Source organism: Homarus americanus, unplaced genomic scaffold (genome assembly GCF_018991925.1).
Source record: "Homarus americanus isolate GMGI-L3 unplaced genomic scaffold, GMGI_Hamer_2.0 scaffold36188, whole genome shotgun sequence".
NCBI classification, from domain to species: Eukaryota; Metazoa; Arthropoda; class Malacostraca; order Decapoda; family Nephropidae; genus Homarus; species Homarus americanus.
The window spans coordinates 5,347,550-5,360,690 of record NW_024718183.1 but is presented as its reverse complement, the minus strand read 5'-3'; the positions used below and the strand labels follow the sequence as shown (position 1 = coordinate 5,360,690).

General features: G+C 40.3%; 1 protein-coding gene across 1 annotated transcript in view; it reads right to left on the bottom strand.

Moving 5' to 3' along the window:
* Positions 1-13,141, bottom strand: part of LOC121859291 — a 53,454-nt gene that overhangs the window by 39,581 nt on the left and 732 nt on the right. The window contains exons 2-5 of the mRNA XM_042356074.1: positions 11,008-11,087; positions 10,081-10,182; positions 6,714-6,931; positions 5,707-5,800 (exon numbers count right to left, since the gene is read on the bottom strand). Coding sequence (XP_042212008.1) covers positions 5,707-5,800; positions 6,714-6,931; positions 10,081-10,182; positions 11,008-11,074 — 481 coding nt within the window. The 5' untranslated portion in view covers positions 11,075-11,087. The remainder of the gene's footprint in view (positions 1-5,706; positions 5,801-6,713; positions 6,932-10,080; positions 10,183-11,007; positions 11,088-13,141) is intronic.

The following is a 13,141-nucleotide window of genomic DNA, read 5'->3' as shown; positions in this document are numbered from 1 at the left end:
TTGTACTTAGTGCTAACTGGCCAACAGACCCTGTGTGACTACCTGATAATAAGGGTTAGCTTCCTGTGTGAAATTACTCAATCAACCTTCGTGTCAGATCCATTTTACCTCACTTTGACTGGGCCCTCGCTTCATGTCCCCTTGCTTCTATTACCATCATACTTTATGGCTTGGCCCTTTGATTTTCACTCTGCCCTACCCTAGAAATATTCCTGCAGGGGCTAATGTGCTAGCTCAATAATTTTAGATCATGGAAATGTTGGTCTGAGACTCTGAGCGACATCTTTCTTGTCGGGTCCAAACACCCGGACCATCAAGAGACTACTTATCCAGTATATCCACGATCAATCTGGCAAAATTAAGTTTCGGGAAAATCTCCCAAAACAAGCAAAAACCATAAAACAAAAGCCTAACTTTTTTTTTCAACTTTTATATGTCATGTCATATTTTTTTTGCAGTACATGGGGTGAGGGGGGTGTAACAATGTCATAAGTGTTTCCCCCCTGATTGTTCCCACCAAGTTCGAGCCAATAGGATCTATGCCTTAGGTTTTGAACCAATGAGGAAACCTGCAAGATGTGACGTCATGAAGATGTAGCATCCCTTTGTGGCCGACCCAGTTTGAAAAGTGGAGTCTGTTTTTGAAGAGAGTGAAGTGTGGGTGTCATCTCCTCACATGGGGTTATAATGTGAGTACCTTTCAGGTTTTATCCATTTCACAAAATGTATTGTGATTCATGAGATCCCTGGTTAGCTAGCTTGGAAGATAGGTTATTGTTTTGAAGTATAACTGTTCATTTTGAGTAGCGTCGTAAATAAACAAAGAACTGTTATGATTAGTTCTCAATTCCCTTGTGTTAATTAAAACATTATCATGCATGTCTTTGGTATTATGCAGTGGTACAGTAAGCCATAAGAAATAACATAACTTAATGCCTGGTATCTCTGTTCCCCAGTTATCACAGGTTATGCCATTATTCCCCAGTTATCCTCTCTCCCCTCATATCACCTTAACCTGCTGTAGGCCTCACCATACCCTCGAGTGTGAGGGCCTACTTTCCTCAACCGCAAAACATAAACAATTACCTCTCACTCCCTCCTTACAAGTACAACGAGACAAGAAAAGAGAATAAAAGAAATATAAGAAGTAAAAGGTAAATTAATAAAAAGAAATAGAAGAAGTAAAAGAAATAAATAGAACAAATAGAAAAGAAATAATTTTTTTCTTATTGTTACAGGGGCTCGATTTCCCAAATGCCACAGTTATTGAGTTAAGGAGTTGCTGCCTTTATTAACAGAAAGGGACCTTCCCTTTGTGTCAAAGGATAGATGCACACTTGCTCCAAAATGTATCTTCAAGGTGGCATCTGATGGATGTCAAAATGAGCACCTCCGCTCCTGTTGTCTCAGTAGGGTTATCCAAATACTTTCCCTGTTGTGTCATATTCTCGATCACAAAATCTTAGATACGTACTTTTAGGAATAAGTGTACATTCAACTGACACAAAAAATGTTGAGCAAGCCTTAATGAGAATGGTGAGGTGAATGTACAAACTGCAATATGACACTAAAGGACAGGACACCCTGTTAAGAGTTAAGAGGGCAGCTGGGTACAGCGGAGTCTCGATAATGGACAAGTTGTCGGTTCTAAGTAAACACAATAAATACACTCTGCCACGTTTGTAGAGTGATACAGTATATATAATTTGTAATAAAAGTTTAAAGTCCTGCTATAATAATTTGAGATAAGTTTATTTCTCTAGAAAAACGGCCGCCATTTGCAATGACATCACCAAATTCCCCGCAGACGACATTCTTCAACAAACTCACCGCTGCAGTCGGATGTAGTACAAAGGATGGCCTCTTGAAACCCCAAATGCCACGTTCAGGTAAGTTTTAAGGGTGGTTTTTTTTATGGTCCAAGTCATGGACATTTCATAAGTGAAGAAATGTGCCATGAAGAGAAGCATATGGACATAAAAAGCTTTCATGTTCACACCAGCTCAACTGTCATGTATTCTTACCTGGTAGACTTTTTTTTTTATTCCCAGTGCATTTACAGAGTACGAGTATATCAATACTAGATGGAGATGCAAGTCAATTTAGAAGTAATGACATTGTCTGGACTTTATGAGAATGCCTGATGCTAGGTAAACATGACAACATAGTGCTGTTATTGTTTTGATGATTCATTCATGAACCACTGGGATATATCATGTTGTAATAATAAATAGGTAAAATTTTACTTTAACTACCATAAGTATTTGGAAGTTTAGAATTGAGATATGCTATATTGGGTAAATTTGAAGTTTTGGTCATCCCTGTTTATGAACGATTTAGACCTTCATTTCTATCGTAAATCATCAGTTTTGAGTTACTACCCCCCCCCCCCCACCGGTGTATGTTAAGCTAATCTTATAACTTATAATATAACTTATCATACCCTAACCTAACCTATGACCTGTATTTTCTTATGCAATCTAAAAAAAAATTTGCGACAGAAATCCCGTAGAGATAATGTGTCTTATTGTTTAAATTACTTAATCCCATAGTTAGAATCTTAAGGTTCCCCAAATGACCAAAACCAAAATAATACTAATACCGTTTGGAATGTTTATACTATGAAATTTGTAGTAAGGGCAGCTAATATTCATTGAATTAGTTAATGTTCTTAGTAATATAGTATTACTGTGTTGCACAGTCAAGCACAATTAATTTATTAATATTTATTTACAGAGCCGATCAGCCGAGAAGGTGGAACAACTCCTTCCAGGGTTCATCAAGGCAGATGAAAGATATTTACCAAGAGTATTATCAAGAACTCTGCCATCCAGCCATGAAGCATATTAAATTACATGTCATCTGATCATCTCAAGCCCATTCCCTGGCCATGGTCGTCCCTAGTCCTTCTACAACATTAAATATAGACATCAATGATGAAAACTTACATTTTCCAGACATGAAATAGAGAACAGAGATGAAAACTTCCATGTTGGAGTTATCTGTCTTTTGCATCATTTTGGCACCCAGCAAGTAAATACACACGATGATACTTTAACAGTAATTTATTTTAACCTAAAAATAAGGTATGCCTGTGTATATCAACATTGTATATGGCCACAAGTCCTGTATTTCTCTGGTAACAACACATACACCATAGCTGGCTTCCTCCAGGCTCCTGCTTGGCGGCTTGAGCCAAACTGTGACGTCACAACCAATCACAGAGCTTTTCGCAGTCATGTGACTTTTTAGCTATTCTAACCCCTATTCTGACCGTGTGTGAGGAAGTTCACAACTTGTGATAGTGACAGCAGGTCCTGGATATCAGTGGTGTCAATTTCATTATAATCCCCACATAATACTAACTTGGCACATGGGTACCTAACTCTTAGGTGGTGAGGTGGTAATGAGATGATTAATATGAGTGTCTCTGGTAGGTGAGCGAGGCATATGGTATGACACACAGATTATGATGGAAGCAGTGCGGCGCGGGTGGGCCCGTAGCACAACACGTATCCATAATGCTTCCACATCTGCTGGGACTTGAACAGCCAGGCGTGACGGGCGTAGGTCATCTTGACAGAAGAGGGCAACACCCCCTCCGCGTCTATGTGAATGAAGGTGATGAAAGAGTTGATATCCCTCAATATGACACGTTTCAGGCACAATTTGCCAAGCCTCACATATGGCAACGACGCTAGCGGCGGCTGACCTGACTGTGGTTGCCAGCTCGTCAAGCTTGTTAACTAGGGAAGTGACGTTGGAGAGCAGTAAAGATGGGAGATCATACCATACCCGTGGAACTTCAGCGTAAAGGTACGGTCTGTCAGGGGTGGGTTTCTCTGGTTTCCTAGTGGAGGTTACGGTCCTAATGGGTTATCTTTATGACGCCCCTGTCTAAGGCTGCGCGCGTGGAATACAGTATGTGCAGTGACTTGAGTCACGCGATAACACTGCCATCAGGATAACCGTTCCAACACTTCAGAAGGTACAGAGAGCGTCAGAAGTAAGTGATTGGTGGCCATCTGTTGATATCTGTTGTTGTGGACGGACGTTAGTGTTTGTCCCCGGTGGCCATAAACTCACTGGCGGCACTTTGAGGGCCACTGACACTGGTAGACATCTGTTGATAATTGTCAGTCGTAAACACCGTGAGTCCTTGCCTCTGGCGCTTAGGATCGCCGACACAATATCCACAATATATGTATACACCACGGTGGTCCTTGTCACTGGCACTTTGAAGGTGACTGACAGTGCCCACTGTCTGGTATTACACTGCTGTGTTTTTGTGCTTTTCCTTGGGATGCACTATCGGCGGAACACTGTTTGGTAATCAATCATTGCACTGATCACTTGAATGTTTTGCTGAATAAATCCCGGTGTAGTAAGGCTGGTAGGGCGTTGGGATAAAGCAGGGCCAAACAGACTTGGCCTGGCTGTGTGTGAGTGTGAGTGTGAGTGTGTGTGTGTGTGTGTGTGTGTGTGTGTGTGTGTGTGTGTGTGTGTGTGTGTATGCGTGTATGCAAGTGTGTGCGTGTGTATGCATGTGTGTGCGTGTGTGCATGTGTATGCATGTGTGTGCGTGTGTGCATGTGTGTAATAATAATAATAATAATAAATAATAATAATAATTAACGGCTGAAAATATACAATGAACAGAGATGATAAGTTACATAAGGTGAAATCGGGGAGTGGGTCACTTGATTGACAAAAGCGTTCAATACAAAAACATAAGAAACATAGAGTCAACATATATATTAACTTTAGATCTGGTACTGTGGGAGCTGGTCTGTAGACATTCTTGTGACCTGATGTCGGCACCAACAAAGTCCGTCCCACTGTCTTGATGGCTGTTGTACCTGACTGCTAAGCCGCTACCTCACTACAGCTGCAGATGTACCACGTGGTCCGGGTAAATCCTCCAGCTCACACAGGGTGTTGGAGATGGTTCTTGTTCCTCATATGATGTAGTTAGGAATTCATTGTTCCTCACCTGGGTGGAGTAGGGAGTTTCATCATTTATCTCCTGATGTAGTTAGGAGTCTTTCTTTGCTTCTCATCCAGTGTTGGTGGTGGCGAGTGTACGGTGGACAGAGTGTGTCTGGTCCGGTCAGGTCAACATTGGCCGCGAAGCACTGATTGTCGCTCTAACAGTTGTTTCTTTCTTTCGAGTTGAAATTGTCACTTTTGTTTATCACTTGTGGGTTGATGGTCAATCTTTGCACTGTTCTGTTGGTGGGAGGATGTTGATAAATCCAGATGGGGAGGAGGTGATGGGGAAGGGGAAGGCCCAACAGACTGAGCTGGCAGCTGTCTCCATTGTCAAGAGACCACGGCCGCGTCAGCGAGCAGCGCCAACTACACACGTCCTTACCCTACGAAGGCTGAAGGAAGCGTGTGTGTGTGTGTGTGTGTGTGTGTGTGTGTGTGTTTTCCTTATGGCCCCACCGAAACCAACTATGAACCCCCACCAATGGAAAGTCCAGTTTTCAGTTTTGAAAACAGAGGGATGAAAAAATATGGTAGGAAGGTAAGGTGGCTTAAGAGATGGTCATGCACTATCTTTTGTCTCTACTAGTGTTACTATAAAACTGAAAAGGAGAAGATGGAGACTTCCATTTTACATGCCATATGGATGGAAAAGTGTCAGTCATCACATACTGTAACACGTTGGGAAAAAAAATACATATACAATATCAAACTTACCTATTTCTTTTGTTACCATCTGTCCTGGGGAAGAAGCTCCTTCCAGAGAAAAAAATGTCTTGCTGTCAGCTAACACCCTGTATGATGAACCAATCTAAAAAAATTAAATTAATGGATAGAATGATCTAATGTAACACAAAATTTAAACACAAAATTATTATTTTTCTTAATATACCCAAATTAATTTGTAGAAACAAAAACAAATAAAATTGGAAAGTTTGAATGTATGTGCATGTGAAAAGGAGAATGACTGGATATATAATGAGTGAGGAAACATTGTCTTTGTTTTGTGTGAAACAAAGACGATTGGTAAAGAAGAGGTTGGCTGGGTATAAGTGAAGGGAATAAAGTCAGGAGTGTCTGAAAAAGGGGAAAAAGAGTGTGGTGGTGTCATTAAGTGATGAAGCATGGAATTGTGTGATAGAAGATGAAAGGATCAGTGCCAGACAATTATAGGAGCCAAGGTGAAAAGAATCATCAAGCCTGCTCTCTCTCTGGAACAGCCGAGAGATTGGCAGGAACACAGGCATTAATGTCGGAAGCATAACTTGTTCATTCCCTTTGTTCATTATTCTGTCTTTTCAGAGGAATTTCTGTGACTCGTTCATCAGGTTGGTCTACCCAGCCATTAAACAAATCTGGCAGGCTGTAGGTAGGCAGCTTAATGGATAGGGTAAAATATCTGCATATGACATAGGTCATTAATCCTGGTATACTGACGACTTCCCTTACCATGTATGGTGAGATGGGATCATGCACCACCTGACAAATTCCCATCTAGGTATTTACCCCTCAAAGTATTAGCTTGTCCGCTAGGCAAGTTCCAAGCACATGGACATGAAAAATCACTTGCTCGACCCCGAGTCTAAGCACATCTTGGCTGCTGGGCACTGCAAATCTGCATTCTGGTATCAGGCCAGCTGACAATGGCAGATTCTGCTAGTGATTTATTTTGTGATGTGGATAAAGCTGATGACCTGCAAGCCATAAAATTACATAATACTCACTGTTAAACAATCAGAAATCTTCATAGGGCTGTTGGGTGAAGCAGAAGATAAAGATACTAGGTCTGAACTTTCCCAGTAGCCAAGGCTTATATTAGGCATCTCTATATCTTCTAGTAGCTCCCCTGTGCGGTTGTGAAGGGCTGAGGGAGAATCATTTCTTCGTTGTGAACTGTTGCTTATGCTGTTCTGACCACTACTGCCATGGGAGTCCTCTGGTACTGTAACAAAATTTATTAGTATCGTTTTCATGAAAATAAAAACACAATCTAAATAACAATATTTTAACCTTTTCAGCGGTGAGAATTTTAGGGTAACTAACCTCCAATGAATGAGGTTTTCAAAGCACAGGTATACCACCGATTTTCCAGCAACCTTGGTTCCAAAGCCTTGCCAGATTATCCGTTTTGTCGGACCAACCGAGGTCACGTAATAATAATTCAACAATACACCTCTGACCCACTAATTATACACCTTCTGTGTCTCTAAAGCACCATGGACTGTTAGAAACTTAAATTAAACAAATATTAAATGTAAACTAAATGTGAAAAAGCCATAATTTTGAGCAACATTACTGTACACACTTTGTACTCAAATGTACTACACTAGACTAAAAAAAATTATCTCCCATGCAAACTATATGATGTTTATACTCAAATTAATCACTATCTTACAAGGATTCCAGCAATGCAAGTTATATTCTGCTAAGTCTAAGTCAGCGACATTTTATAAGATAAAAACTTTAAGCCTAAAACTACCTTCACACTGGCTGGGAGGGAGGGAGGGAAGTTAAATGCCCTCTCGTAATTTTGTCCGGACTAAAGGAGGTGCCGGACCACCAGTTCCCGGAAAATCGGTGGTGATACCTGTACTGTACTGTACTGTATAGTATTAGGAAAACACCTGTACCAATGATGGTATCATGAAATGAAAATCTTTGATAAACAAAACTCTTACTAGAGTCCATTTCTAGTCACTCAATGGTGAACTATGTAGAAGTCAATTGTTGCCATTTGCTCACCATTGCTACTTTCACTAAATTTATCACTAAAACAATCTTCCATACATTACTAAATAATATGCCATTTGAAAAAAGAATAGTCCAGTATCTGAAGAACATCATGTACTGCAGTATCAGTCCCACCATGGGATCACACAGACTTCCTGATAAGAAAGAGGGTGGGAGTCTATATCCCTAACACCTTGGTAAGTGCAATCTGTGAAGTTCTACTTTCTATTGAAGAACTCTACAAGAAAGTTTGGATATCATCAGTACAGCAGTGTTGTACCAAATGAAGTATTGACCCTGAAATTTCTTTCTCTGGTGGAGCCCATAAGAAAATGGCTCTTGTAATGTAAGGCGACTTAATTTGCGGCCCTTCAGCCCTCTGACTGGGCCCCGGATGTCTGTTGGGGTTGATCTTCTCCCAACACACAGCAAAAGTTGATTCTCCTTATTATTTCTTTTACCAAGCAGATCTGGTTATATTATAGATCTCAAAGAGAAGCTAATCCAGCATAGACAATGTTTGGCACTGTACAGTACATGGTATCCATGGATGTCAATAAGATAGATAAAAAACTATAAACTTTCACCACATGAAACTAAAGACATCCAAACCCTTAAGAGGTAATAAAATGTTAACGTTGGCAATTGAATTCATCTAAGCATGATAGGAAAAAAAAGTAACCCCAGAAAATCATAGCATATAATGTATCTAACACTGTACAACTGTTTCTCTTCATTATGGTTAAAATATAATAGGAAAAAGACCTATGTGATGCTTATAAAATATTAGCTGACTTATCCAGCCTTGCCTGGGTGGAGGAAAAGGAGATAAGTGACCATCTCCCAGGCCACCTGCATCTCCCTGCCAAATTTCAGCTCTGTCTTCAAAACTATGGAAATGCATAAGGAACATGAAGACAGATACACACAAAGAGAGCATTACAGCTGCTCCCCGACTTACGACGGGGTTACGTGCCCAAAACCAGGTCGTAAGTCGAAAATGCTTAAATAATACATAGAAAATCTAAAATGGGTGTCTCTTTTTCTTCTCAGCACCTCAAAACTCTCACTTTTAAGCTTGCCAGCCATTTTAAAGTGAATTACAAACAAAAATTTTGTCATACAAAGCGCAACCACCGACGTTGGGACTCGAAAATACGTAATTTGACAAAATTTTGGTACGACTGAGGCGGTCGTATGTCCAGGTGGTCATAAGTCGGGGAGTAGCTGTATATAAATATACAGTAAAGTATACTGTATAGCTAACTACAGGACTTGCACTTAATACCAAAAGTAGGTCACGGTCACTCATGGTAACCAGGGACCAGCCCCGAAATTTAATCAGTTTAAAACCTCGACTGGGTAGCTCTTGGACCCATCCCATATGATTGAAATGATTTGATCCAATCATTATTAAAAAGTAAGCCAGACTCAATCATTCATAAAACTCTCCATCATACCTGACAATTATGACTAGTACAAGTCAAATTCAACAGGTGGAGAGCCTGCCAACACCAAACATATACAGTACAGTACTGTACTGTACTGTACAGTAGACCCTCGCCATTCGCAAGTGTGCGATCGCGATTTCGACGATTCACAGTAAGCAGATGTTGGCTATGGTAGCTAGCTTGCGAGCCTTTTCCCACAGCACAACGAGTCACCCCACGCAGCATATCACGTTGTTCTCTCAAAACTTTTGTGATTCTGTGTGAAATGGCTCCTGAAAGACTACCTAGTGTCAGTTCTAGTGATGCTAGTGGAGTGAAATGTAAAAAGCAGAAGTCAATGATGACCCTGACAAAGAGTTTTATTGTTAGATAAGTTTTGCCAATTCGTGCCATTTCTTGGAACCTATCCCTCGCAGATGGCAAGGGTCTACTGTACTGTATTTCACTAATAGCTACTCACTAAATTATATGAAGACCAACATTATTTGTAATTTTTCTATTATATTCTCTTCAGTATGCTTTTACCTATCTCATGAGTTTATAATGATTTAGATATTAATTTAAAAAATATGAAGAACTTAGACAAGAAACAGTGACTGAGCATGAGTGGCATGGACAGAGTTAGTAGGGGGATAAAACTGATAGACCATTAAAACAGCTAGCAGGGGGTAGAACTGGATAAGCAGCTATGATACAAAGTGTTTAGCAATCACTCGTCAAATTATCACACTTTGTCTCTTCTTTGACCTTCTGGTGGCTTTCTACTTACCTTTATATATTTTCAGCTTTAAATATCTAGCTGATTGACCTGTTTCCAAAGTTTCAATAAATTTAATCCTAGTGATTAAATAAAATATGTTGCCAAGAATATTTTAGGGATAGCTGAAGGAGAACCTGATGGTTTACTTACATTTTTCATGTGCCAAGTTGCTAGCGCTTCCCTCCCTCATTTTTTCAATACTGCGATTCAACTCCATTTCCAATTGAGACCCAAGAACCTCATCATGACCATCTGTAGGAATAAAATATAAAATAACTAAATTAATAAATTAATTAATTAATAAACTGGTAAATTTCAGGAATGAGGTAAATAACTGGCCCATGGTAACAACAGTTTGCTAGATCCCCATAAGAGAAGCATTAATGGAACAATCAGCAAACTTGCACTACGAACAGTTGTTTTTCCAACCATATTTGAAAGTTTAAATTCTAAGAGAAAAGTGTGCTCCCTTGTTATTGAGGATTGTCAATTAAAACTGAAGGCCCCCAACACTTCTTAAAATTTCCCATACCAATCCTATGGTGTAGTGCATTCCTTACATACAGTACAGTTTACTGTAGTACTGTATTTCAAAACACATGATCAGTTTCAGCTTCGTGTCCTAGGGAGGAAGGAAAAAACTAAGGCACTTGTTTGCCTCTTAGTTACAAATGGGATTTCAGGATTCAATTCTTATTCATCGCTTAGTATTCACAAATCGTTTGTGACAGGATAAAGTCAGCTAAAAACAGAAGGTGAAGAAGCAAAGAACTCTTGAGTGTATCCCAAATGGGAAGTCAAATTAGCTCAAAAATAGGCAAATGGTGGAAAAAATCTATATAAAGATGAAATTTTGCATACATGCTCCTGAAGGCTATAGAAATCAAGATCAAAAGAGTTAATTCACTATGACAAATGTGATATCAACATGAAAAAATTATGATAAACATTAGAAGACCTGTGTGTGACGTTTTACTTTTCATGGTTACACAAGTGATTCAATACAGAAGCATAAATGAAGATTACGCCACACGGCCCCGGTAAACTAGCTGTAACAGGCTAAGCTTAGACATGTACCTTCTTCTTCCTGACACTGTAGTGAGCGAGGTGCTTTCCCAACACTACGGCTCCTCCTGCTGCACATGGTGTGGTCACTCCTGCAAATGTTAAAACTTGAAGAAAAAGTGCAATACCAGTACCCATAGTGTTTAAAATGCAAGCAAATTAAGATTCGGTAAAGTAAATGCACTAAAGTCTGTGTGTGTGCGAATGTGAACCAGGTGACCCGGCTAATAGCTCAAAGGCTATTCATTAGGGTGTGACAGTTGCCCCAACTTTGTCCTACAATGCTGTTCAAAATTTTGGTGTTGCATATTGACATAAAAAATACCCACGTGCAATTTTGTGAAGATTCATACATATTTGAGTGAGCACCAGCAATTTGAAAAATAGCGATTTTGCTTTTACGGCATACGCGCCTATATATGAGATTACACAACCATCATTAGGGATATTAACACAAATCATTTGCCTGTCTTAATTAAAAGCTGTTATCACTAACACAAAAAAGTTAATCATTCTTATTCTCTCATGGTACATTAAGGGGTTTTATCATATATTCACAAGGTATTATTTCTCTAGAGCAAGAAACCATGATTTCTGTTCGGAAACAGATGATCGTTTGTGCTGATTAGGAACGTGGAGTCTGTCATTTTCAACTACTTGAAGGACTTCTTGAAAGCGCTCCTCATCCCTGGCAACATTAAGAAAGTCATGGCAAAGTCTTACACCACGCTCTGCAGCCTCATTGACGACCCGAAGCTTGTCCACAACCCGTTTCATGTTCAGGTAGTCGTCATGATCCGCCCATTCACTGGCTGGACTGTGGAGAAACTGATAGGGCATGCCTAAAATGGTGAAGAACCGGCTTGAGTCAGGCCCAATTAGGTCCACCAGGGCAGTGCCACTTTCTGGGACAGGGGGAAGATTTGGCTTTCCATAGCCCCCATGATTGAGCCCCACTCTCTTAGTAACTTCAGTGCCTGCAAAGAAGGGCCTTCCTCATCTCCTTCTTTTGTCCTTTCTTGTACTTGGGACGAGAACAAAGCCAGTGGGGCCAACTCCTCAGTTAGGTACCAAGTGTGTCTACCGAGTGCCACACGTGCTTTGTCAACTGTTGTGGCGTCATATGGGACAAATTCAGCCAAGGTTTCGACCAAATTCAAGTCATTCAGTGGCGCACTTGCTGGAACGGGGCAAACAATCCACCATGGGACATAAACAGCGACTGTGAACACACCAAACCGTTCTAACTTGCTGATTTGACTTTTAGTCACAACCTCAGCTTTGGGAAACTGCTCTTTGATCTGGCCTGACAAAAGAACAATCTTAAGGGTATAGAGCAGTTTAGCCATCCACCTTGCTTTGTGAAGTGTGCCGGGGTAGACCATTGTGAAGTTCACTGGCTCGGATCCTTTAGTTACAAGCAGCAGACAAAGCTCTACCAGCTCCTTGTAGTCGCCACGTGTAAATGGTTGGGCTAGAGATTCACGGAAGAAGTCAGCCATCTCCTGCTGGCGCTCCTCAAACACTCCAGGCATTGCGGGGTAGTAGTATTTCTTTTTTTCATTGTACGCCAGTTGAGAGAAATTCATTTGCTTGGTGTTAGTATATCTTATAAGTCTAATAAAAGAAATTCCACTAAATTTGTTCATAGGATAATAATATTTATTGTTATTTTGTAAAGCCGACAGTGCTAGCTCAAACATGCACCGATCTCCAAGAAAATTTACAGGGGTGTTTCCTAAATAAATACATAACACTAAAACTTTGAGCAGCATTGTAGGATCATTTTTTTATTTTTGAAGGGCAACGGTCACACCCTACTATTCATCCCTCCCTTACCTGTCCTTGAGGCTTGAGTTTAGGTTAAGTTAGCCATAAAAACAATAAATAGCACTGCTGTAGGCTATTTTACCAGGTGACCCAGTTCAACAGCCCCATGCAGGGTTGTTGAGGGGTCCGACTAATTACCCAAATGTAGCCAAATATAGCCGGAATGAAGTCAAATAATGGTCCTAGATGAATAAATCGGACTGCCAATCACTTCTCGACTAGTATTTGGTGTCAGAAAGTCACAAAAAATTGGAAAACTTACTTTAATCTGAGTTAATAGATCGCGTGCATGTACCTAACCTAACCTAACCTCGAC